The sequence below is a fragment of the Camelus dromedarius genome, chromosome 3, assembly GCF_036321535.1.
Source record: "Camelus dromedarius isolate mCamDro1 chromosome 3, mCamDro1.pat, whole genome shotgun sequence".
NCBI lineage: Eukaryota > Metazoa > Chordata > Mammalia > Artiodactyla > Camelidae > Camelus > Camelus dromedarius.
Genome location: NC_087438.1, coordinates 87,635,088 through 87,662,556, shown reverse-complemented (window position 1 = coordinate 87,662,556; position 27,469 = coordinate 87,635,088). Strand labels below are relative to the sequence as shown.

General features: G+C 40.5%; 1 protein-coding gene across 1 annotated transcript in view; it reads left to right on the top strand.

Annotated features, from left to right (window-relative positions):
- Positions 1-1,344: 1,344 nt before the first annotated feature.
- ALDH7A1 (aldehyde dehydrogenase 7 family member A1) overlaps positions 1,345-27,469 on the top strand; it is a 33,487-nt gene continuing 7,362 nt past the window's right edge. The window contains exons 1-16 of the mRNA XM_010980899.3: positions 1,345-1,568; positions 2,993-3,046; positions 3,599-3,664; positions 8,375-8,455; positions 8,785-8,908; positions 9,234-9,366; positions 11,031-11,075; positions 12,574-12,651; positions 14,507-14,604; positions 18,504-18,545; positions 20,603-20,697; positions 22,308-22,392; positions 23,508-23,614; positions 25,771-25,887; positions 26,978-27,075; positions 27,286-27,359. Coding sequence (XP_010979201.2) covers positions 1,377-1,568; positions 2,993-3,046; positions 3,599-3,664; positions 8,375-8,455; positions 8,785-8,908; positions 9,234-9,366; positions 11,031-11,075; positions 12,574-12,651; positions 14,507-14,604; positions 18,504-18,545; positions 20,603-20,697; positions 22,308-22,392; positions 23,508-23,614; positions 25,771-25,887; positions 26,978-27,075; positions 27,286-27,359 — 1,489 coding nt within the window. The 5' untranslated portion in view covers positions 1,345-1,376. The remainder of the gene's footprint in view (positions 1,569-2,992; positions 3,047-3,598; positions 3,665-8,374; positions 8,456-8,784; positions 8,909-9,233; positions 9,367-11,030; positions 11,076-12,573; positions 12,652-14,506; positions 14,605-18,503; positions 18,546-20,602; positions 20,698-22,307; positions 22,393-23,507; positions 23,615-25,770; positions 25,888-26,977; positions 27,076-27,285; positions 27,360-27,469) is intronic.

Sequence of the window (27,469 nt, the reverse complement as noted above, 5' to 3'; positions counted from 1 at the left end):
TAAGGAGAATTCAGTTCTCTGTTAAAATGTATGAGAATTAAAATGAAGGAAGTTAGTGCCTCAGTCCTAGGGTGGATAGAAGATAGTAGCTGGGTTATTGAAGGTGATTACCAGTCCTGGACAGGGTATCCATGCTTACTACTCCTGAGGTGTGTTCATTTGTTTATGGAAGTAAATTGATGTGAGCTTGGTACAATGCTGGGAATTGTGGAGCCATACAAGGGCAAGTCAGAGATGGTCCTTGCCTTAATGGGGAAAAATATAACATTTACAAATGAAAGTATCATTCATGTATCTCTCGTGCTTGTAACTACAGTTTCTGGTAGGTGCTTGATACATGCTGATCTCAACATAATTTGTTGAAATCATTTGTGTGGTAAGGATGGAACAGATAAAGCTCAAGCTTAAATACAGAAATGGAAGAAAGGGTTTTACAGGTAGAAAGAACAGCAAGGGCAAAGACACAGTGAGAGGAAAATACAGGCTTTGTATAAAAACATAAAGTGACTTTGGTGGCAATGTGGAAGGCCATAAAGCAAGTAGTGAGAAGTAGTATTTTGGAAAAGTAGGTTGGGAATCATTGAGACACCTGAATTAATTCAACTGATTTGAAAGTATGTATTTATTTTTAAATAATGCCCCAATCATGTTGACTGTGATGTTAGTAATTCCCTTACTATAGGGTAGGCCGATTGTGGAATTAAATGGGAGATGGGTGGTGGAGGGGGGGTGGGGGGAAGATATTGCAGGAAGGTACAAGAAATGGAGAATGAAGGAAATTGCTCAAAACTGTCTTTGTTCTTCAAAAGCAAGGATATATTTAGAAGGATATTTAGAAGGAAGTACCACAATTTAACATTTTTCATTAATTAGAAAACTCTAATTTGTAATTAATTTAACAAATAATGAAAACATACAACCCTCTCCCCTCCGGAAAAAAACCCTCCTTTAGCTACTCCACCAAACAGCAGGTGTCACCATCACTCGGGAACTGGCTAGAAAAGCCGACTTTTAGACCCCAGTCCAGACCCACCGAATCAAAATGTGCACTTAACGTGATGGCCAGGTGACTACGTGCACGTTACAGTCTGAGAAGCCCTGCTCTAACCCATTGTATTTTAGAGCCAATATTTTGCTGAACAAAAGTCCTAGCTGGTGCCGCCGTTTCTGGCGTCTTCACCAGGGGGCAGTAGCCCTCTCACTTCCTCTGGGTTTCAGCCCCCTCGTCCAGGCCGGAGTTAAGCCCCGGCCCCAGATCCGGGTGGGCAGGGCTACGGTGGGGGCGGGTCTGCCCAATGGGCTCTCCCGGGCGGGGGGCGGGGCTCTATTTCAGCCGCGCCTCGGGCCGCAGGCGCGGTGCGCTCCCCTGGCTTAGTATGTGGCGCGTTCCCGGTCTGCTGTGCGTGCGCGTTGCAAGGAGGAGCAAGCTCTCCGGACCTTGGAACAGGCCTGCCGCCTTCATGTCCACTCTGCTCATCAATCAGCCCCAGTATGCTTGGCTGAAGGAGCTGGGGCTCCGCGAGGAAAACGACGGCGTGTATAATGGCAGCTGGGGAGGTCGGGGAGAGGTATGCGGGCGTCCCGGGAAATCTCTGCGGCCTCACTTCTCTCCGGGAGGCCGGCCGGGCACTGCCCCGCTCCAGTCCCCTCGCAGGCTGTCGGCGGTGGTACTGAGTGGGAAGCTTTGAAGCTGTACAGCAGAAGTTTTCTCATGTATACTGTCTTTAAAATACCGTTAGATTTTAGGGCCCGTGGGCTGTGGAGTATCAGTCACTTTGGAGCTGGTTGGGGTTAAACTTCCTCCGCATACTTAAAAAAACCGTATGGCATAGTTAAACACTCTGTCTATGGTGAGAAATGCCACACGCTTAGCGGTGGAAATTACCTGAATTTTGTGCTTGACTATGGCTCCTTATATGTGACGTGGATAGTTTTACATATTTTCTGAAATCCTTTGGAGTGCAAGTTCGGATTTGATGAAATTGTGTCATGTTTTCGTTGAGCTCAGCTTCTCTGAGGGCCAGGTTTTCAGCATTTCTCTATTTCCAGAGCCTCACTCCATGCCTGACACCCAGTAAATGTTCAGTAAGATGTTTTATAGAATACAGTGGAAAGGTAAGGTTTTTATCGCCGAGATTTTTTGGGAGCCGCATACAGAAGAAAGCTTTTGATGAGAAAATGTTATGTAATACCGAACATTTTCTTGAATGCACCTGCCTTGTTAGAAGAAACACATCTTTCGGTTGTCTGTGATTGCAGGAGATGCAAGTGGTTTTTCATTGTTTCCCAAATTTCTGCCTCCCTCATTAGTGGTTTCATCTTGTTTTTCCTGTGGCATCAATCCTTAGGTTCATGGGTACCTCTCCTGAAGATCTTTTTAAAGCTACACCTGGACTTTTTCTTTCTAATTGACCTCTCCAGTTTGTGTGGACAGGTGGGGGAGGGGCCAGGGCCCCTCTGTGGGACCCCCATGGCCATCCATCATATTGTCCCTCAATGCTCCACCTCCCCCCTCCTCCCAGACTGCTGCACTTTATTAATAAAGTCTGGACTTAATAAATTCATATGGATGTTTAACTTAAAAACAAACAAAACCACAGGTCTTTCCCATAATTGTCTGGCCTTGGCCATTTCACCTCTGACCAGAGGTGGGTAGAGTAAGAGACGGAGTAAGTTAAACTCACAACTTTGGTCTGTTTTTAATGGAAAAAGAGGCAAAACAACAGGTTACATTTAGGCTTTTGTTTGTATCTAATACTTAGATGGCAAAGGTGAGCTTTGTAGAATAGGTGGTTCTGGATGTTCAGGTCAGAAATGAAAGAGCTCTGTAGACTTGCTTATTTGTAACAAGTTAATGTAAAGGTTCCAAGCTTAGGTATTGTATCTTAATCTCCCCCCCACCCCCGCTCCTTTTTTTCTTCCCCCATTTGTTCTGCTCACCGAATTTGGGATTACATTTTTTATTTATGGTGGTCATCTTTTTTGTTTTAAGGTTATCACCACCTATTGTCCTGCTAACAATGAGCCGATAGCAAGAGTCAGACAGGTAAGGTTTTTTTTGTTTTGTTTTTGTTTTTGTTTTTAATGCAAGCAAACTGTCCACAGGGAGTTTGTGCTAGTGATCATGAGTGATACAAACTCAAAGAATGTTTCTTTTTAATTTAACATTTAAGAATGTCAGAGAGAGACTTTCCACTCATTGTGGGAGGAGATGCACTTGAAAAGGAGAACCCTAGAGGGGACCAGGGAGGGATCCATTGAAGGCCATGCTTCTGGATCACCTGGGGATTTCTGTCTGACCTCTCAAATCTGGATTGGAGCCTGATGTTCTGAATTTCTAATGCACCTTAGGTATTGCTCCCCGATGAAGCTCAGGGACTTTGCTTTGAGAAGCAATTTCTTACAAAAGCACAGGTTCTAACTTACTGATTTCAGCAAGTTTTTGGAAGCATAAGCTGTGAAAATCATTCTAAACCATGAATCCTAGGGTCACCTGGAGATAGTTCAATTCTTTTCCAAAAATAATCTCTATGTTGTTAGAAGGAGATCATTACTGCCCTTTCCTTTTCTCTTTGTCTTCCTCTAAATCTTTACTTAGGCCAGCATGGCTGACTACGAAGAAACTGTAAAGAAAGCAAGAGAAGCATGGAGAATCTGGGCAGATGTAAGTATGGAGGCCAGGGCACGATTACCTCTTGTAATTACCATGAGACACAGAGACATCTGATGATTAGGCCAGTGCCCCTGTGCTGAAAAGTCTCCTTGGGGGCTCAGACCATCTCCTCTGCTGTAGTCCTAAATTGTCCCTTTTCCATATTTGGCCCTCAGTAACTGGGTAATTTTAAATGGAATAGAACTCTCTGCTGAGGTAACATAAACTCAGTCTATGAGCACTCTATTCTCCAACTGGAGTTACTTGAATTTATAATTAGAAAAGAGGAAGGAATATCTATGCTAAAAATACCCATCTGCGCCATCTCCCTCCCCCTGCCAGTGTTACTGGGGGGAGGAGGGGAGGGGATTTTAGTGGTATGTCGACATTCCTGGTTCAAAGGGCAGTGCAGGCAGCGGCAGCTCTTTCACAGGGCGAAGGCTCCAGTTCCTCCACAGTCGGATGAGGCTTTGAGGCAGATTCTGTCTTCTCTGTCTCTGTTTCCAACAAGGGTTATGAATGAAAGTGTAGGAACTGTTTCTGGAGTTGGGCTGGGCCATGCTGAGCTGGCACTGGAGGGCCAGGCTCTGGAGGAAGGGAGAATAAAGAACTGGCTTAGTCTGGATCTCCCAGTCTCCCCTTACCTCCCCCACCCTGAGTTTCAGATCTCCTACCAAAGATTCTAACTAAGCCTGAGGCTGTAGGAATACCCTGGATGGTTAACCCAGCTCTGCCCCTGGGTAGATTGATTCACTTTAGAGTGCTTTGTCTTGTAAAATGGGGAGACCGGATGTGCTTACCTCTCAGTTGACCTGAGGGTTAAATGAGTGCATTTAAAGTGCTTACAGGTGAATCAGGCAGGGGCAAACCTCAGTACCTGTGAGTTTGTTATGTAAAACCACACGCTGGCGGGTTTGGGACTGCTGACCCACAGTGTTTTCTCTGATTCGGTGATTGCTATGGGACTTGAGGAGGGGTAGACACTCCAGGAGAGCCCGGGGTTGGATGCAGAGTTATCTGCCAAGATGTTTCCCCCTGTGCAAAGCTGGGAGAACATCTTTACTTTCACTAATTCTGGCTGTAAGTTAGGTTCCATTATATACAATCAAAAATATTCTTGAACAAAGGAAATAATGATATAAGAAGTTATCTCTGGTGATAGCTCTGTCCTGGTACAGGTCCCTTTCTGAGTTCTTTTAGGCTATTAAGGAGGAGTTAGAAAGCTTCCCTGATGCTGCTGGGCCTTGATTGCCTTTAGCTCAAAATAACACCAAAGAACATGCGAAACTGGCACATTCTGAGGTGGCTTATTGTGAACCCCATCCACGAAAAGAGTTCTGTACTCTCCATCAGTCTTACAAGTTTCCCTTATTAATAACACCCTGCATTAGTGTGGTACCTGTTTCCGCCCCTCTGCATCCTCTGTGTGTCATCATTTTTCCTCTCCATTTCTGGTGAGGAAGAGCTAGGCTTTCTTTCCTCTCTTGATGACAGGGAACTGCGAATGGGCCCTCTGTGGCTGAACAGAGGAATACCAGAACCCTGGTAGCTCTCTGACATAGGTATCTTTGTAATAGTTCCCCAAAGACTCATGGTTCCCTCCTCGTGGCTGTATTTGATGCTTATTTCAGACCAAATTTCAGGGGGAATTGTGCAGAGATGAATGCAAGGTCTCTCGTTGCCCATCTCAGGGGGGGTCTGAGGTTACTGATGCCCTGTCATGCTGGAACTGATCAAGCCCACATGGAGAATGTGGCTGTCTTCCCGGTGTCCTGCTCCCCCTTCATATCTTTTTGCCTCATACCTAATCCTGGCTTTCTTATCTATGGCTCCTCCTACTAGTCATCTTGGAAGCTGGAGGAAAATAAAATGCCGGGTTGGAGTGTTGTGGGATGTTGAGTGGTGATTCTAATGTATAGTCAGAGCTAAGACTCAATCAATTACCAAGTCTTGAACATTTTGAATTATATTTATCTCTTGCTATTTTTGTGCTCCAGACAGCTACCATCTCTTGTCTGGCCTGATGGTTTTCCTGCCTGAGTCTTTTCTCCATCTGATCCATTTTCTATACCACATCTAGAGTGGTATTTTAAAATGCAGTCTGTGATTTTCACTTCACTATATAAAACCTTTTAGTGATTTCCCCACTGCTCTTTGAATCCTTTACATGGTCCTTTGCATTGTGGCCCCTGCTTTCTTCTCTGCCTCTTTAAGCTTTATAGTTTTCCAAACTCACCACATGCTCTTGACTTTTAGCCTTTGCATGTGTTATACTCCCTGATCCTGTAATTTTCTTCTACTTTCTCTACCTTTTCAGCTGGCAAACACCAATCCTGCTTTAGGTCTTAGGTCTCAACTCTAAACTTCTTTAAAAAGCCTCCTTCCTCCTCACCTCCTTGCCCCCAGGTAATGCCAGATTAGCACTCGCAGGTGGTCCAGTTGTACAGTCTGGCTCCTCCATCACGGCGCTTACCACCCGAGATCATAGTCTCCTGTGTCGTGGCTCTGCCACCCCCACTGGACTGTCAGCTCCATGGGGCGTGAATTGTAGCTGCCTTGTTTCCTTTGTGTCCCTGGGATTAGCATGATATCTGATGCATAGAAAGTGTGCAGTAAGTGTTGGTAGAAAGACTAATAGAATAAATCTATTCGGGATGGGAGGTTAAAGGCCATGTGTGCTGTATTGGCCATTCTCAGTTGAAATTAACCAATTTGCTAAGCTTTTAAATGGATGGGCTAAATTCAACTGAAACATTATTAAACCCATTCCATGCATTAGAAAATGTATAAGATCTGCACTGCATCATTTAATGTTACAATTTTTATTGATCATAAAAATGGCAAATGTTGCAGACATAAAATGTGGGGAATGCAAGTCTGTTATAATTCCATTTCCCAGAAATTACAGCTGTTAATATCTGGTATATTCCTTTAATTTTAAGCAAAAGTTTGTTTACAGTATGCATTATTTTATTACTTTTTGTTGACCTGTTATATTTCTTAAACGTTTTTCCTTATAAATCTATCTTACTCTTTTTAGAGAGTGTCAGGTATTCCATTTTATGGCTATCCTGTAATTAACCAATCATAGACTGATGGACATTTAAATGGTTTCTCTTTTTCTCCGCTGGAAACAGCACTGCAGTAAATGCTGCTGAGCCTATACTTTTGCACACTTACATATATGCTCAATTTCCAGAAGTAGAACTGCCTATTCAAAGGGTAGGGGCATTTTAAATGTAAATAGAATGCTAAGCTACCCTCCAGAAAAGCCATCCTAAGACATTTGAGATGTATTTGAGAAGGAGAGCCAAGAAGAGCCCTGAGCCCCCAGTCAAGCTCTGGGAGCCCCTCTCTGTGAGGGGGTTGGGGGTGGGGGACAGGCTCCAGCCTCGGGAGTAGGAATGGTATTGTTAGTTGCTTTCTGAGAGAAAGGTGGAATTAAAGGAAGAGCTGCAAAGGCAAAAAGGGGTGATAGCATAGTTGGTGAAAGTATGTCTCCATTCTTTCATCACATCTCAAACTTAATATGGCCCAACCTGTACTCTCCACCTCCAAAAAAATCTGGACTCATCTTCCAAGTCATCTTCATCCCTGTGATTCTACTTCCATCTACCTAGCTATTCAAGCCAGAGATCTGGGAGTCATCCTTAATTCTTTCATTTCCCATACCTATTCCTTAGTGAGTTCTGTCCTACCAACAAAATAGATCCTGAATCTACTTTTTGTCTCTCTTGCTTCAATCTTAAGGCCAAGTCACCATTATCTTTTGCCTCGGTTACTAGAATGTGTCCTTAGTTGGTCTTCCTGCTTCTACTCTTTTCTCCTCCAGTTTATTCTCCACACATTAGGCAGTGATCTTATAAAATAAGGTCAAGCAAGTCATCTTACTTTGCTTCTTAAAAACTATAAGATTTAGCATTGTACCTGGAATAAGATCCAGACTCTTTAAAGCTCCTCCTAGCTGTGGGCATGGTGTCCTTCCCAATCAGCTCCTCAAATATGACAAGCGTTTATTTTCCATGGATCTCTTAGACTGTTTTTGCCCCTGGTGTAGAATATTCCTATGGTTGAAGATAAAGTTAACATACCCAATTATTCTCCAAGCCTGCTATTCTCTCTGCCTCAGAACCATGTTTATTTCCTTGGTCTTTATAACCCTTGTGGCAATTTGTAATTCTTTGTTGTCCTTTTCCCCTCTTATTAGTGCCACGAATGCTGCTAGAGAATAATTACTAGCTTCACAAATGCCTCACTTATTTTAGCCCCAGTGTGTGGCAGTACTGTTGTTCTCAGAAAGTATTTGGTGAGTGAATGGTATGATTTGAATGGATTATGGAATACCAGCTTTATAAGTAAACAGTGTATTGTTTGGACATGAAATCAGTTTGACCCATATGAAAACATCACTGGCAATCATAAAGGCTTACAGGTATGTAAGGTATTCTGAGCTTTCTGGAATCACTCCAAAAAGTTGTGTTCAATCTGAATTTCTCTCTGTACTTGGCACAGTCCGTTGCTCACAAAAAAAAAGTATCATCTGAATATTTTCCAGGTCTGCCGTATGGATTTTAGGGCCTGCCACGTCACCCTGTTGTTGGGATCAAAGCAGGTGTCTTTGAAGTGCTTGTACTGTTCTTTTACAGCACATTTATCTAATACTGTGTTACACGTGCAGGTTTACACTTTGAATCAGACACTAAAATTCCATTCTTTTCTTAGATTCCTGCTCCAAAGCGAGGAGAAGTAGTGAGACAGATTGGTGATGCCTTGCGGGAGAAGATCCAAGTACTAGGAAGCTTGGTAAAGCATTTTGTACTTTATGTCCATAAAATCCTTTGAGTGGGGAATGAGGCTATCTTGTACTTCTGTGTATAAGATTGTGATTTTTAAGAAAAGTAATTTATATATTGCAAAAATCTTTAGAGGAAAGATTAAAAAGATGAACATAAAAAAGTGAAGACAATTCTTGGGTTTTAAAATTCTTTTAGAAAAATATGAACAGACTTTCTGAAGTATATTTATTACCTTCACAAAGCAGAAACAAATGTGTTGCTTTCCCCACCATAAATTTAATGTGTAAAGCATGAATTCTGTTGGAAAAAAAGCTGCTTGGTCTTTTGTGTTTTTAGGTGTCATTGGAGATGGGGAAGATCTTAGTGGAAGGTGTGGGAGAAGTTCAGGAGTACGTGGATATTTGTGATTATGCCGTGGGCTTATCACGGATGATCGGGGGACCCATCCTGCCGTCTGAAAGTAAGCAAGGAAGTCAGTTCAGCTAAGAGTTTTGTATTCTGATACAGAGAGCTCCAAAAATTTCTCTGATCCACATGGAGCTCCTATGAGGAGCAGAGGCCTCATGGATATCATTATGGTTTATGAGACTGTGGTGATAATAGCTTTGGTTGTGTGCTAATTAATGCACCAGTATCCCACAGCTATGTGGAATGATCAGCTACAAGTCCCCACTTGGTCTGATGCCCCTTTGGACTGAAAATGAGGGTCCAGACTTAGTGCTTACTTAGCTGACAGGCATTAAAGTAACGTGCTTAAGAATGTTCCACGCTTTCCCTGTCCTCAGGACCCGGCCACGTGCTCGTTGAACAGTGGAACCCTGTAGGCCTGGTCGGAGTCATCACTGCGTTCAACTTCCCTGTGGCGGTGTACGGCTGGAACAACGCCATCGCCATGATCTGTGGGAATGCCTGCCTTTGGTAAGAACGGCTCACTGTCTTATCCAGCAGTTAGATGGTAAAGGTAGCCATTTTCAGGTACTGCTCAAAATACTGTGAATGTATCGAAGTGTTTTCTACTACTCTGCTCTTCCATATTAAGTCAACACCTGCTAGTTGTGAAATGTAGATTTTAAATTATTAGATATTTTGTTATTGGTAAAATTTATTTTTTTGACTTGTTTTTTAACACAGCCTTGTCCCCTATCCCTCCCAGTTGTTTTTACCGCAAGCTGGTTACTGTAATTCAGTTCTGACACTAACTGCCTGGTCTTAGCGTCAGGCTCCACCTGTTTAAGGGCTCAGTCCTCCACAAGACTGCCCCCACGTTAGATGCAAACTGCCAGTGTCCTCAGGTCTCCAGGACATCTGTAGTTCTGACCAGCAATCTGCAGATGAGGAAGTTCCTGTGAACCCCTGTTTCAGTAATCCATTAGCATTATGCACAGAACTCAAGAAAGCACAGTACTTAATGACTGCAGTTTCATTATGAAGGACACATAGAGCATGGTCTAGAGAAGGGTCTCAGACGCAGAGCTTCCTGCCCTCTGTGAGGTCAGCACACATCCCCTTCCCAACCAGGAAGCTCCACTGAGCTTTGGTGTCCACAGTTTTTATGGGGTTTTATTACATAGGCATGATTGATTAAATTATTAATATGTGATTGAACTCAGTCTCCATCCCTTCTCCCCTCCTATCTCCATGGTTGATCTTTCTAGTGACCAGTCCTCATCCTGACCCACTAGTGACCTCCTTAGCATAACAAAAACCCTTCTGTCAGGAAATTTGAGGGGTTTTCATGTTATGTGCCAGAAACTGGGAGCGACGATTCAGATAACATTCTTTATTATAATACACTTCACAAACAGGAAACTAAGTGAACAAGTAGGAGGAAAAGAAGAACTTGTGATACAAGTCATAACCTTCTTTTTAAAATTTGATTCTTTTTTTTTAAGTTCAATAAAAATTTGATAGTGAATTCCCAAGTGATTCTGAGGCACTTGGCCAATGTTCCCATTGATATATTAAATGTTACATCTCTGTAAAATATATGATAGTAAAAGTTAGCTGGGAAGATGTCAGTGTTTTACAGATGACAAAACAGTTGTTTGCTTTTAGCTTTCGTGTTCGGTAAGGGAACGTAGATTAGGAAAACCAGGAGAGTTGTCTGCCCATTTTGCGTCTGTCACACTAATATGTACTGGTCTCAAGGCTGTACTCAGTTGAAGGTACTCAAAAAGCAAGGCATAGTTGGGAGGGTTAATGATTTGGCACCATGTTTCCAAAGGCTAGTTGTACAATTTTCCTCAGCCCTCTGAGCCTTCCCCTGAAAGTTTGTGTTGATTGATTTCTGTTTCACTCAGTTCCCATCAGTGGCAGACGTTAATGTAACAGCTCCTGTGATTGGTGCAGCAAGCAGGTTCGAAATTGTTTGATGCCATTTTTATATTTGAAAGTTTTACAGCCCCGTGGGTCCCAGAGACACCAAGCTGAAGGATAGATTTCTACTTAAGTAACTAGGCTCAGTTGCTTAATTTGAAGGAACTTGTTCTCACAAAGTCTTTTGCTTCTGCTTGAAGATAAAAGGTATTGATGATTTCTGCCAAATTAAGCTGCCTTTTTTTTTTTTTTTTGACCCTTACAAGGAAAGGAGCTCCAACAACTTCCCTCATTAGTGTAGCCGTTACAAAGTAAGTATATGTGGCTTTTTTTTTTTTTTTTTTTGTGGGTAGGGAAGAATCTGAAAAGGGTGACTGATAGGCACTGGATTTTTAATCTGACGCGGAAGTGTCATTTTTATTTTAGCATGGGTTTTTGACAAACTTTTGGTTGTAACAACATTTTTGTATCATTATGCAGTTTATAGAACTTTTTCAGAACCATATCATTTAAGTCTTGGGAAATATGCTAGATATTGATACAAATGTTGAACCTGAACTCTTAAAACATTTTTTGTCACTTGGAAAATAAAAACAAATCCAGTAGACAGGAAATAGTTTTACAATTTAGGGGCTATATGCTATAACTATTGAGTATGTTAGTGGTTCTGATTTCTGCTCATCTGATACATTTATTACTTTTGTTTAATAGCCAGCAAAACAGAGAGAAATTGTTTTATACTGTTCCACTGATTCTTCTAACACTCTGAAATGCACTTCATCTTTTGGTTAAAAAATTATTGTTTATTCGTATTTGGGAACTTGACAACTCTTTAGGTCATAAAATCAGTGTTATTAATTTATCATTCCAGAATTTAGACAATGTTTAGAAGAGGGTGCCTTTCCATGTAGGGTGATGAGGGGCCCTGATATTCCATTAGTTGCATGAGCTGCATTCTCTGATTTAACAGTCATTAGTAGGGAGCTTGTGATGGAGTCCATATGTAAGAAGCTCCTTAATGTTGGGAGATCATTTAGGAATACTGACTGACGAATTGAAATTCGGCTGAAGAAGAGAGTAATATATGTTAGTAGTTAATTGAAAGGATACGTGACATTGAGAAAACAATATCCTTCAAGGCAGAGGTGTTCAAATTAAATATTAAATAGATCTCTGATAAACAAAACACATGAAAATGATAAGATTCCACAGGCGGTTTTTAAAAATAAGCCTTTCAAAGAACTGTGGATGTAGTGAACTGACTTGCCAGTTGCTTTTCAATAACTGGTTCAGTTATTGTTACTTTTGATTCTGTTTCAAATGTTCTAAAGTTTGAGCTTTTAAATATTTATTTGCTTTAAACCTTTGAAGGGCCTGAGGCATTCATATAGGAACATGGCTGAATCTTTAGGTAATTGAGAATATTATCTGGTACTGTAATGGAAGATAGTAAGTAAAATAACGCTAAATTGTGCCAGAATTAACCAAGAGTGCTTCAGTGTCCACTGGGAGTTCTTAAATTCAACTAAAATTCAGACGCATAAGATGAGCACGTTTCATACCTCTGTCATTTGTTTTGCACGTCATTTTCTTCTTCTTAAGATTTTTTGGGGGAAGGAAAAAAAAGGTTCTCCTTTTTAGTGTTGGAAAACCTCATCTCTTATTTTGAGGTGAAATCCAGGCCTGCCTATTTGAGGGATGAGAGAGAAAGTTGAAAAACAAAAGTCAGGTGGTTGGAATTTATTGCTGTTTTCAAAAAGTGATAAGAAATTAAATAGCTCCCTTCCTTGATTGCTATTTCTTTTCTAGGATAATAGCCAAGGTTCTGGAGGACAACGAGCTGCCTGGTGCGATTTGTTCCTTGACTTGTGGTGGAGCAGATATCGGGTAGGTCAGGGACCTGGGTTGATCAACTACAATCATCTTTACTAGAATTTCAAAACCCCATATAGCTAAGGAGGTGAGAACAGTTTTTGGAATTGTTATTTTGTGGATCTCATTAGGCTTAATTGGTGTGTAGCCTCTGTTGGAGCATGAGTAAGAACTGTCTTTTTCATTGCCCAGAACTACTATCGTAATGTGTTTATATCCTAAAATGACAACCTGCTATGCCTGTGGGCAGTCCCTGGCTTCCTGATGCTTGATTTATAAATGTGCTCACTTACAAAGCAAAGCTGTGGAATTGTGCTCTGGTGGCTCACTCTCCACCAAGAACCTAGCCTATTCTCTGGGTTCTTCAACTGACCAAAAAAGAGAACCCTGGAAACACAGCTTCTAAGTTATATTTGTTTTTTAAAAATTGCCATGTAATTCATATACCATAAAGTTCTCTCTTAAAAAATGTATAATTAAACAGCAGAAATTGACACAATATTGTAAACAGACTGTATTTCAATAATAAAATTTTTTTAAATTCTCAAAATTAAAAAAAAAGTACAATTCAGTGGTTTTTAGAATAGTCACAGTGTTGTGCAACTATCATCATTACCTTATCCCAAAACATTGTCATTACCTCCAAAAGGAACCTTGTACCTCTTAGCAGTCCCTCCCCCTCCCCCCACTTCTGGCAACCAGGAATCCCCTTTGTATCTTTATGGATTTTCCTATTCAGGATATTTCAATATAAATGGAATCATATAACATGTGACCCTTGTGTCTAGCTTCTTTCATTTTGCAAAATGTCACAACCTTTTTTAAGCTGGAACGGACTGTAATTTCTCTGAACTGTGGTGAAAGCTGGTTCTGCCAGCCTGGACTTTGATTGGGTGACATTTCATAGGATTCAGGTCTTAGAACTCTTACTGGTGTGGTTAAAGTGTTAAGTCTCTCTCCAGCACTTGTACCATACTATTGTACTTACTGGGCAATCTCAAAAAGGAGTAATAAATGGCTCCTTTTTGTTCTTTGTTTTTTTTTTTTTTTTTAGATAAATGAGAAAATAGAAAATATAGCTCCCACATAAAGAGTGCATAGTGAAGTATTATCTGAATGTCATTTAAAACATGGTCTAATCCTTGACCCACTCTGTTCTTGTACTTCGGGCATCCAGTCCTTCGTGTTGGCCTTGGAATAGCTCAGGTAATAGCAGTGTGTGCAGGAGTGCTGTACACAGCAGCCACCTTGAGCGTCAGTGCTCATGTGTGCTGGGATGACTTGGGGAGGACTACCTGCGTAGTCTCACCCCGCAGTTCCAGCCCTCCATTACTCTAATGCTGTGGCTGCCTTGCTTGGCCCACCCCAAGCCCTTTGAAGCACTGGACTGTGAGCAAGGAGGCTCAGATCAATAGTGTCTGGTCTCCATTCCTTAGAAACAACTGGAAATCCTAGCACAGCTTTTGTAAGTCAGCTTCCGTGAAGGTTACTTAGGATATTTCCCTACAGTCTTTAACTTTAGGAATTAGTTTTAAGAGTCTGCAAAGTAACTGGGATGCTCATCAAGGAATTGCTGAAGTCATACTGACCAGTGACCTATCAGTACAGAAAGGAACGTCTTCCTTAACAGCATCCTTGAGGTGATTGCTGTTTATGGAGAGCTCGCAGAACGGGTTAGCTTGTTCCACTGTATGGTTCTTGTGAAAATCTAATTCATTTTCATGAAGACCTTCCCTTGGGACGGATCCTTGTGTCCTTGACTGACCGCCTTTCCCTGACAAGGGCCATGTCATAGTTTTCTGGCTGGTACCGTCAGGTGCTGACATTGCTGGGTCTCTCTGCTTGGGTGACCGTGTCTGTTCCTCTGCAGCACAGCAATGGCCAAAGATGAGCGGGTGAACCTGCTGTCCTTCACCGGGAGCACCCAGGTGGGAAAACAGGTGGCCCTTATGGTGCAGGAGAGGTTTGGTAAGTGTTGGCTTTCTAATGAGGATTTTAATTCCCTCAGACATGCATGTGAAACCTAGAGATTGGGTTTTTTTCATGGAGACACCAGCCATGTTTATTTCGGTGTCCAAGTAAAAGGAAGGGTACAGTTATGAGTGGGTTACTATTAGGGAGATAGCAAATTTAATAGCGTAATTTGGAAAAGGATGTCATTTTTTCCTCTAAATGACCATAGTAGAATCATACCAAAAATATTTATCAGTTTCTCTCAGACCTGCTTGACAAATAAAAAAAAGAAAACTTGCAGTTTTAATAGGACCAGTGAGTGCAGTACCTAGAGTGAATGTGGCATAAAAGACTTACACCTGTTCTTTGATTTATATTTTCATGCATGTATGACTGAAAAGGGTTGTAAGATGTAACTTTGTATGCTGCACTATGGCTCATGAAATAGGTTTTCTAAGATAATGTTGACTGTCATTTTTTGGCTATTTTGCTGAATTTAGACTCTAGCCTAGCAGAAGATGAGACTTGAATAGTTAATCTGTCAGCTACTTTGCTACATGGGCACTGCCTTTAAAAAAGACATTAACGGACTATTAGAGCTAATAAAGCAGGTCGGCAGGGTTGCAGGATACAAATCATTGTGCAAAGATCACTTGTATTTCTGTAGATTAACAATGAACAATCTAAAAGTGAAATTCAGAAAACCTTTTTGTTTACAGCAGCATCAAAAATTAAATTCTTAGAAATAAATTTAAGAAAAGAAGTTCAAGTCTTTCATGCAGAGTACAACAAAACATCATTGAAAGAAATTCTAAAAGACCTAAATAAGTGTAAAGACCTTCCATTTTCACTTTTTGGAAACAATTTAATAGTATTACTGCCCAAGATCAGAACTGCCCAAGTGATCTGCAGATTGAATGCAATCCCTTTTAAATCTTGCTTGGCTTCTTTATAGAAATGATAAACTGATCCTAAAATTCATAAGACGTGCAAAGGGCCCCAAATAGCCGAAACAATCTTGAAAAAGAAGAATAAAGTGAGACAACTCACACTTCCCAATTTCAGAACTTACTACAAAGCTATAATTATCCAAACTATGTGTACTGGCATAAAGATGGAAGAATCAGTGCTCTAGAATTGAGAGTCCAGAAATGTACCCTTATGCTTATGGTCAAGGGTGCCAAGACATGTCACTGGGGAAAAGCGGTCTTCAACAGATAGTGCTGGGACAACTAGATATCCAAATACAGGTGTATGAAGTTGGACCCCTCCCTACCGTATACACAAAAATTAGCTCAAAGTGTATCAAAGACCTAAATATAAGAGCTAGAATTATAAAACAGAACTCTTAGAAGACAATATAGGAAAAGGTCTTCATGACCTTAGATTAGACAGTGGTTTCTTAGATATGACACCTAAAGCAGAAGCAACAGAAGAATAGATAAGTTAAACGTTATCAGAATTAAAAGCTTTATTTCAAAGGACACCACCAAAATGAAGAACCACCTACAGAATGGGAGAAAATATTTGGAAATCCATTTCTGATAAGGGTTTTGTATCTAGAATATATAAAGAACTCTTAAAATTCAGTAATATTAAAGGCAGTCCAATTAAAAAATGGTCAAAGATAAAACAAATGGCTATTAAGTATGTGCAGTGGTGCTCAAGATCATTAATCCTGCTTCTCCCACTAGCAGATAAATAATCTTCCTTCCTTGCCCTTCTTATTCAAAGCTGTGGTTTGTTGTTCTCTCATAAAGAGTACCATTAGTAGGATTATAATTTTAAAATGATGTACCTGTCTGTCTTAAGTTCTAGGTGCTTTTCCTGGAGAGGGTTAGTGGTTTTGAATGTGGTTAGGGAGCACATAGAGAATTGGGAGGATATACAAGGTATAGGTCCTGTCTCTTCTGCTACATATTATTTGAAGCCAAGCAGGAGGAGTTGGTGTTATGTGTAGATACTTCTATTTCTTTCTTTTTCTTAGCACTGAGCACAGTGCTCAGCCAACAAGCTGTCATTAAATCGACTGTTGGAGCTGAGACTAGAGCTGACGCAGCCCTCAGTGCCTTTGGGCAATGACAGCCACGTCTCCCCTTATAATTTAATACCCACTTGATGCTTAACTGTTTCAGAGTGGTGGAGGGGAGAACATATTCTCCTGCTGTCACATATGTTCCTGATACCACAAATAAATAAAAGCTACTTACATAGAAGCTGATTTTAAAGTGCAGTTCAGGCAAGATAAATTTATACTTAAAAGATCAGTAGTAAACACAGCTCTAAATTGAGGCAAATGAATCTCAAACCTTTATGCTAGGGAGTATTAGAATGGCACTCCGCCTGCTGTGTACCTTTCCTGGAATGTAAGTTGGCAGTGTGTATCAGGAGCTCTGATAGTCACGCCTTTTGGCCCCAATCTAAGTAGACAATCAAGAGGTAGCTAATCAAAAACCAATATATTCAACACTAGAGAAGTAGCTAAATAAAAGTTTGCACATCATTGATTTGGAATACTATGCACTGATTTAAAAAAAAAGTCTTAATAACTTAGGGAAAAGGTAGAAGTTATTAATCAGAAAACAAAGCAAAATTAATTAGTATGATCTCAACTAAATATAAATCTATAGGAAATAGATTGGAAGGCACTATACCAATATACAAGGAGAGATTTCAGGGTCGCCTGTGGGCTGTAGCTTTTTGCCTGCTTGATTGTTTTTGCTTTTCTTGTGAAAAATAATTTTCTACAATAAACATTAATTTTTAAACTTTTTTTGTGGTAAATATATGTATAACATAAAACTTAATATTTTGTTTTATGTAGATTATAAGCATCTCATTTTTAACTGCAGTTCTATGGCATTGTGTAGGTTTACATTGACATTGTTGTGAAACGATCACCACCATTCATTTCCAGAACTTTTTTATCTTCTCAACTCTCTACCCTTTAAAAACTAACTCCCTATTTCTTCCTTCTCCTAGCCCTTGGCAACCAGCATTTTACTTTCTGTCTCTCTGCATTTGACTATTCTAAGAACCTCATAAAGTAGAACCATACAGTAGTTGTCTTTTTGTGACTGGCTTATTTCACTTAGGAAAATGTCTTCAAGCTTCACCCATGTTGTAGCATGTGTTAAACTTCCTTCCTTTTCAAGGCTGAAAAATATTCCATAGTGTGGATATACCACTATTTGTTTACCCATGCATTTGTTAATAAGACACTTGGAGTGCTTCTACCTTTTAGCTGTTGTGAATAATGCTGCTACAAATACTGAAGTTCGAGTCCCTGCTTTCACTTCTTTTGGCTTAAGTACCCAGGGGTGGAATTGCTAGATCTTATGTTATTCTGTTTAATTTCTTGGGAAATTGTCGCACAGCTTTCCACAGTGACTACACTCTTTTACACTAAGTGTTTCAAGTTTAGGGGGATATAATTTCAAACTGAGAGAAATTTTAAGACTAACAGGAGGAATTCCCGTATACCCTTTAAAGAGATTCACCAATTGCTTACATTTTGCCCCATTTTAAAAATCATTTTTTCTCTCTCAAGCAACATACACACATATATATACATATTTATTGTGAGAGCATAATATTTTTGAACGTTTTGAGAAAGTTGAAGACATTGTGTTTCTTTACCACTAAATATGTTGGTGTATTTCCTAAGAACGAGGATATTCTGTCATATAACCATGATGCAATTACTAAAATCAGGAAACTGGACATGAATGTAATGCTCATACTATGTTTTTTGTCTTGAAAAAATTTTTTTATTGAGGTACATTTGACTTATGCTCATGCTATGTTTTAAATCAGAGAGTAAAAGCAATTGGGATGAGCTGATTTGAGGCCATCTAGCTGTGTGCATTAAACACTGAAATAGGCATTCATTTGGGCTTATTATGTTTTTAAAGGGAGAAGTTTGTTAGAACTTGGAGGAAACAATGCCATCATAGGTAAGGCCGCCCTTTCTTTTTTGTTTGTTTTCTGTTCGGAATCTCTTTAGTAGCCATTCTGAATATTTAGAACTTGTGTAAGAACTCATCCCTTTGATGTTGTCTTTGAGATCTCATTCCTGTGGAACAGGACACAGTGGTTTGAAGCGGAGACAACTTGGAGGGAAAGGTGGTCATATTTGGAAACTGTTACCTGGGGCTTAAAACTTGTGTATGAGACTTCTAGTGTGGCATTGTTTCTTGTTTTTCCTTCTCCTATTTTTTGAAAACTGGCCACGTGTTTAGAATAAATAACTCTTACACGACCTGCTATTTCCAAAAATATTAGTTTGTCTTTAGTAGAGTATTGAGTACTTTTATATTGGAAAACAACACTTCCTTAAGGCATTTTATCATTTACCTATAGTCTTGGAGATTATTTCATTCTCTTTTTCAGTTGTTTGGCACAAAAGGAAATAGTCTACCAGCAAAGCTTCTGGATAATATAGTGAACACCAGTTGGTTGAGACTTCATATAATTGTGGATTTTGTAGTAAAAAAGAAAAACTTGGTGGGGGGAGGGTGTAGCTCAAGTGGTAGAGCTCATGCTTAGCATACACAAGATCCTGGGTTTAATCCCCAGTACTTCCTCTAAAAATAAATAAGTAAAACTAACTACCCCCCCAAATAAAATAAATTAATTAAATTTAAAATTTTTTTTAAATTAAAAAAAAGGGAAAAACTTGTTAGTTGTATATTGCCATCAGTATCACCAGAAATTTTAAAGAGTGCACAATGAAGGGTTTGTTTTGGATGAACTTCTAATCTTGTGGAAGAGAGAGTTGATTTAGAAAATACACTTCATATTTACTGATCAATGGGTAATTGCCAGGTACTGTGCTCAGCTGTTTCATATGCAGTGTATCCCCACAAAAATCCCATGAAGCAGATACCATTAATAATCTCATTTAAAGGTTACACTCTGAAGTTTAAAATGATATGGACCTGAAGTGACAGGCTAGCAAGTGACAGAGCCGGCATTTGCATCCTGGTCATCAGACCGCAGAGCACAGCTCTTTTCCTGACTCCTTACTGCCATCCATTAATACCCCCAGATATTATCCCATTTTACGGATAAGAAAACTTGAGGCTTAAAAAGGTAAAATAACACAACTAAAAAGTGGTGGGGATGGATAAGAACCCTAGTCTGTTGTACAAACCACCTTCTTAACCATCATACTGGTCTGAGAATGCTGTTAGATTAAACAGGGGAAAATGGAAGATGTAAGAGGGAACTGGGACTGTACGCTTCTGGAAGGGATAGGAAGCGTTAGAAATCATACAGTGGATCAGTGGAAAGGTTAACCTTGTAAACACTGTGCTAGTTTTTTCTTCAGTGGGCAGAAGAGGAGAAAGAAGGAATAGACCAAAGTAGAGAGGAACCTGAAAGCGATGTTTGCATTGATCTCTTCATAATTGCAGAGGAAGCAGAAAAGGGCCTTGTGTGTGATCACTTTGAGATTTTCCACAAAGTAGAGGGTGAGGTCATCTGGTGCAGTAGTAAAGAGCTTGAAGGGTTTCAGAGATTGAAAGAAGCTTCTGGAGAGGGGGCAGCAGGAGGCATTGAAGGGAATGGATTATGCAGGTGAGGGTGTTGATGTTGTTAGAGAGCTTGGTTTGACGGCAGTGATAAATCAGAAGGGTCCCATTGCTCTCTGTGGGCCCCAGGAAGCTGCCGTCTAAATGGGCCATGGGGTTGAGGTGGAAAGCAAGTGAAACTGCCAGAGACATGGTGGTCTTTGAGAAGAGACCACAGGAGGGTGCAGCGGAAGCTTAGTGAGTATCAGACACTTGGAGACAGGAAAGAAGAGGAGGCCAGAGGAGGGAGAGCTCATTGCTCTGTTCTCATCATTTCCCCTGGGAGAAGAGTTGCCTCTGCGGTGTGAACCTGCTTATTTTACAGGATACTTCTGATGTTCTCTCACTGCACTTGCCAAAGGCGTCATCTTAGAGCAGTTAGAAGGGTGCCTTGTCTGCCTACTTCATGACACTGATGAGTGTGTTTGTGCTTCCCTAAGCTTTTGAGGATGCGGACCTCAGCTTAGTCGTTCCCTCAGCTCTGTTTGCGGCCGTGGGGACAGCCGGCCAGAGGTGTACCACTGCGAGGCGCCTGGTGAGTGTGGCTGCGTGGGCACGCTATCCTCTTCAAACACCACTTTTTAAGGCATCGTACTGTTACAGAGATGTCGTAGAAACGCTGCTGGAAACATGTATTCCCTGGACGTGGTTGGCATGTATGTGGCCCTGCTGCTCTGTCCTGTGCTCAGGGCGGGCACTGCTGGTCAGCTGGGACTCTGCCCTACCTCCGCCCCAAGCTGAAAGTTGTCCCGTCCTCACTGACTGGAGTTGGACTTGGGAGATGAGATGTATTGTCAGCCTTATACCTACAACAAGGTGGACAAAGTCCCACGTCACTTAGAATAAAACAAGCTAAAAATTTGAAAAATTCAAAACAATTAGCTATTGGATAGGCAGTCTTGGCTATTTTGTAAAACCATTTTAAGTAGTAAAATATTTTAAAAATTTTGATTTTTGGTTTATAAGTCAAGTCTTAATTTGACTTGATGTGACATGATTTATTGAAAAGTAAATGTATGTGTGTTCTCTCTATAAATGTATAGTCTGTACCCATATACAGAGGATGTGTTAATATTGAGTGCATATGATGAGAGTGATTTAGCATCAGTGTTTGGGGTTTGGGATGTTAATCTCCACGTTTAGATTTGAGCTGGATTTTAGTTTTTGTGTAGGATACAACCTTGAATTTCATGTCTCTTATGCTACTGGAAAACTATGTGAACTACAAACAAGTTTTGATAAAAAATTTGGCTATGTTCGCCTTTTTAAAAATTATTATTGTTGAGTTTTCCTCCTGTAATTAAAAACACATTTTACAATTGAATTATAGAGGAATTGTCTTTGGGTTTTTCCTGTCACCCACAATGAGTAAGAACAAATTTTTACTATGGTTGACATAGTCTAAATTAATTAAAATAAGGTAAGTGGTAAAGGGAAGTTGTCTTTAATTTGCACATAACTTTTCACATTCACATTTTCCTATATTTTACAATGAATGAACATCAGTCTTTCCTTTGTTCTATCAGTTGAAGTTCTCAAAAAAAAAAAATCTAAGTTACAGGCTCCATAAAGTATTTATAATTTATTAAATTTGTTCACCTTAACATTTATTCCATTAATGCTAAGAAGGAAACGGGGTACTCCAAAAGATTATAATCTTAATTACATGGTAAACTATGAAATGACATAAAAATCAAACATTTCTTTATTTGGTCAACTTTTATTTTTCCTTTGTGTCCTGGAACAAATACACATAGCCATGCTTTGTATTTAGTGTTCAGTATTAGGGGATACTATTAGTCATGGCCCAGATCAGTTTCTGCAGGGACAGTAGTGTTATAGGGGGAAACCCATTCTGGTGCTACGGACCTGTCCGTGATTGGTAGTTGGCCCTCCGTATCCATGGTTCTTCCAATGTCAGCAGGTTTAGCCAACTGGGAACCGTGTAGTACTGTAGCATTTACTCTTCAGAAATATTTTTATACAGGTAGACCCATGTAGTTCAGACCTATGTTGTTCAAGGGTCAACTGTATAAATCAGTACTATTAAGAAAAATTGTACATTGTTAATTTTGTATGTTTATATGTAGTATTTATAGTACATTTATATGCAGTAATCCCTTGAATGTTTCTTTTTTCATTTAGTTTTTACAAGAAAGCATCCATGATGAAGTTGTTAATAGACTTAAAAAGGCCTACGCACAGATCCGTGTCGGGAACCCATGGGACTGTGAGTGTCTGGTCGATTTCAGAGATGTTCCTTTTTGACAGCTGATGTTATAAGTGTTCCTGATTTTCTGCTTCTGTTTTTCTCCCCTTTACTGAGAGGCCGGAAGGAATAAAGCAGGATGTTGGGCATCTGGGGAGTCATGTCTACTTTTAGGTTAGGATATCAGTGCTTGATGTGGGCTGGTGGGTGAGCCTGGGGGATGGTGTTGAGATGGGTTGGGTTTGACGAGCTTTTCACCTCGTCCAAGCAACACCATCTTGCCCGAGGCAAGGCTGCAGGAGTCGCCTGCCTGACTTCTGCTTCCCCTTCCTTCCACTTCTGCCATTCACGGTAACCAAAATGATTCTTTAAAATGTAATTTGATAATTCACTCTCCTGTTTAAAGCACTCCAGTGACTTCTCATTGCTCTTCAGTTAAAACCTGGATTTCTCCTGAGCCCCTTAGCAAATGCACAGTCTTCCATGATCTGACCTCAGCTGCCTCCCCAACCGCCTACCGTCTGTGTACCATTTGCCCTGTTGCTCCCTGAGCGCCAGCTTCTCCAACCTTCTTTCAGTGCTTGAGCGTTCCAGGCTCTGCCCTGCTGGGGGTGCTCTTTGTCCAGCAGTTCCCACCTCGTCACTGAGGCCTACCTATGTTCCTTCTTCCTCTGTCCCTTTTCATGCTCTGCTTCTGGCCGCCACAGAGGGCAGCCTTATCCTCCTCCCCTTAAATTGTGCACTGACTGCTGAGCCTGTGAAGTCTTGGTGAATGAGCACCCCTGTAATGATAAGCAGGGCCTATGTTTTTACTGCAGTGCTCTGATGAATTGCTGGCCCTTTCCCTGGATTTGGCCCTCCCTGTTTTTGTATCAGGACACAGCCACACCAGCTTTTTTGTGTCTTCTGTGGCTGCTTTTGTACCGCATTGGCAGAGTTGAGTGGTCGTGGCAGAGACCACATATGTTATGCAAAGCATTAAATATTTCCTATCTGGCTCTTTGCAGGGAAAGGGTGCTGACTTCTCTAAACATAAGAGGATATATGAGGGACTGGTCTGTTCATTGGGAAAGCTGTTATAGTAATAAAATGATGCCGTTTATGGTGAAGTGAAGAGCATTCCTTTTTCTCTCCAGCTAATGTTCTCTATGGGCCGCTCCACACCAAACAGGCAGTGAGCATGTTTCTTGGAGCAGTGGAGGAAGCAAAGAAAGAAGGTGGCACAGTGGTCTATGGTGGCAAGGTAATGTCAACTTGAGATCGGGAGTGACAGCTTTTACTTTCCCTTTCACACAAGCAGGGCTCTGGGTAAACTGGTGAAGGGTCCCCAACTGTCATTTTGATTTCCTCCATCCCTTTTATAATGGGAAAGTACATGTTTTAAAGAATGGCAACATAAAATGCCTGGAACATTACTGAAGGACACACACTGAAAGTCTAGTTACCTTTGTATTCAGTCCCTGGGAATTTGAATGGAAGGGAGACCTCCTTTTCATGGTCAGTAGAAGACTGTATTTAGGGCAATTTAAAAAATCCATATTTAGTTATGATTTATAAAAGTCATCTAAGGCAGAGAATCAAAAAAATATATACCCCAAACATTTTAATTTAACACATATTACTATTATTGATGAAAATTAATCTGTCTATCTAAGAAAGAAATGGAAAATTTTATTCGAGTCACATTTGAGGATTATAACGTGGGAACAGCATCTCAGAAGGCTCTGAGAACCATTCCATCTGTTGGGAGTCAAGGCACAGTTTTATAAGTTTTTTGAGACAGAGGGCTGTGCATTAAATGGCGAATTATTGACAGGTTACACAATCCAGATCTAAGTGTCATCATGGCCTCTTAAAGATCAAGAAGGAATGTTATCTTCTAAGGAGTTGTCTTGTTGATGGTAGGAGAGTGTTGCTTTTTATGGTTGAGCGGGTGTTCTGCCCACAGGGGAGGTTTGGTCGATGGGTGATGCAGACACACAACGCACAGTGAGGGGAGAGAGGAGGCCAAAGGGCGGAGAGATTTTTTTTTAATTTTTCTTGTCTTGCCATAAAATATGAATTTTATTTCACACTATATTTGTTTGAGTCTTCAGATGTAGTTCCAAGGTGTTTTCTTCATGTATGGTAGGAACTAATCTTCATCCTTGAATAAGCTATGCTTGTAATTTATTATCTACATTTTATTTTCACTTTCTTTAAAAATCGCTGAGAACTGAGTCTCTTGCAAAGCTCTTTGAGGGCAGAATCCTTCTCCCTCGTCTCTTAACATTGACACACCCACATCTCATTGGATAGAGTTGTATATGCGTATTTGTATTTTTTGTTACTTAAACCGAGTTTTTTTTTAAGTATTTAACATAATCTTCAGAAGTAGCTCTTTGTGTAATATTTACTTATTTACATAATACAATACAGTATTATAATAAGTACAAATGACTCTTGGTAAATATTACAGCTCAGAGGGTGGGAGCAGGATTTCACAGCATGCTGGAGAGTTGACCACCAGCTAAGCAGTTTGCTGCAGGCAGGCGGCAGAATATTTTTTAGAAGGAAAAGTGCGTGTTAGTTAAGTGGAGGTGAACTAGTAATTTGGTTATGTGGAGGTTAGTTAGAAGTGTGGAGCTTTTGATTTCTATATTAATGCATATTAGTTTGCTAGAGCTGTCATAACAAAATATCACAGACTGGGTGGCTTAAACAACAGAAGTTTATTGCCTCACTGTTTGGAGCCTGAGTCAGAAATCAGGGTGCTGGCGGAGTTGGTTCCTGGTGAGACATCTCTCCCTGGCTTGCAGACGACCACCTTCTCTTAGTGTCCTGACATGGTCTTTCCTCCCAGCACGGAGAGAGAGCCCCAGTGTCTCTGGGGCTCTTTCTCTTCTTGTGAAGACATGGGTTCTGTCTGATAGGGCCCTACCCACATGACCTCGTTTAACTTTGATCACCTCCTTAAAGGTTCTGTCTCCAAACTGAGTCATACGGGATAGGGTGGGAGGGGTGGCAGTGTGTTAAGGCTTCAGTATATAAATTTGGTGGGGGAGGGGTGGTCTGGGCACAATACAGTCTGTAACGCAGTAAGTATAGATTACCTCTTTTTAAATTATGTAAATTTAAAAATAACTGCCTGTAACTTTCTTCAGTGTAACTTGGTCATAGCACATGACACAGATCTCTATCCTTGTCTCCTTATTTCAGCTTTTTTCTGACCAACTAAGTTAGAACCAATAGGAGGCAGAGAAAATCTTCACTGATGTTGGGAAGTTATTTGTTAGAAATAGTTCACATGTAAATGGTGTTTATTTGTTTCTCGAAGGTATAGGCAGAGATTGTATCCTCTGACCCCAAGTGCCAGGAGACAAACGCCCTCACTGGTTTTATTTCCTTTCCCTACTGCAGGTTATGGACCGCCCTGGAAACTATGTAGAGCCAACAATTGTGACAGGTCTTGACCACAGTGCGCCCATTGCACACACAGAGACTTTTGCCCCGATTCTTTATGTGTTTAAATTCAAGGTAAAAAACGGATTCTGTCTCTCTTTCCTCTAGTTTAATGTTGAAGCAAATGAGAAGACTAGGAGAAAATGAAGATGTATTAAATTTCACTCAATTAGCCATTAAGGAGGTTTGAGAAAGTCACTCGGGTTAGTAGAGATTTTTGAAGGTTAAAGAAAAACCATCATGAGATGAACACTTTAAACAGTAGAGCCTGTCAAGCCAGCTGCCAGGGGAATTGAGACAAGCAGAGAGCCAGCGTTGGAATTTATGGTGGGTGTGGCCCTCATCCCCTGTATCACATGATGCTGAGTTGTGTGGGCTATGAAGTCAGCTTCTTCACAAAAGGAATCAGATAGTTTGATAGTCTGAGTGCTCAGTAGCAGTGCAGAAAATGAGGAGATACAGGGGCAATCAACAGATCTACAGTTACAACCTGTCAGAGGACAGGCTGCGGAGGTTTTAACAGATAAAGGTACCTAGAGGGTCTCCCTCCCAGCATGTGACAGGCCCTTGTCATTACCAGCAGATACTTAGAGATTGAATCAAGGCCTGACTGCACCATGATTAACAGTTAAGAGATAATGAGACTTAAAAAACACCTTGTTGCAATTATATGATTGCATTGATTAAAATCTTGCTTTAAATTGTCTATCATTGTTTTACATGTGACTAGAGAATATAATTTCATGTTTTGTAATGTGTCTGTGTTTGACTGAGTCCCTGAGCAGAATATTTAGCCTCTCTTACCTAGTCTGTCAACCGGGGATAATGTAGAACCCTTGTCATTGGGTAAGGATTAAATAACTAAATGCAGGCTAAGTGTCTAGGTCAGTGTGCTGTACATAGTAAGAGCTCAGTAGATATTAGCTCTTACAAGTAGTGGCCTGAATGAAAGAATGGACTCAGATGTTTTACTCAAAGTTCACATAAGGGGAAAATCCCACAAAGTACTGTGTAAGAGAAACAGAATTAGGAAGGTGTTCACTCTTTAGTTTCCTTTTGTGCACTGAAATCATACTGCTAAGTCTCACAAAATGAGTTTACCTTTAGTGAACTTGGACCTGAACACTGTGTATCATCTAACAGCTTCCAATGTCTGTCCTTTTAGAATGAAGATGAGGTCTTTGTGTGGAATAATGAAGTCAAACAGGGACTTTCAAGTAGCATCTTTACCAAGGATTTGGGCAGAATCTTCCGCTGGCTTGGGTATAACTTTGTGTATTTTGAAAACTTACATAAGTCTGTTTTCTGTGTTGATTGGACTTTAAAAAAGAAAATGAAACCACTTAGGTGAAAATCTATTTTTCAACATTAAGAGTCCTAGAGGTTTGTTTGGATTATTCATTTTTATATATTTTTTGTATTTTTTTACTTTCCTATACTTTGCTCTCACTGTGCCTCGCTTTTTACACACAGACCAAAAGGATCAGACTGTGGCATTGTAAACGTCAACATTCCAACAAGTGGGGCTGAGATTGGAGGTGCATTTGGTATGTAGAGAATTGCTTCTCCTTTCCCACGTTGGGCGGTGTATTAGTCTGCTAGGTGTATAGTCTGTTAGGGCTGCTGCAACAACATACCAGTGGCTTAAACGACAGAA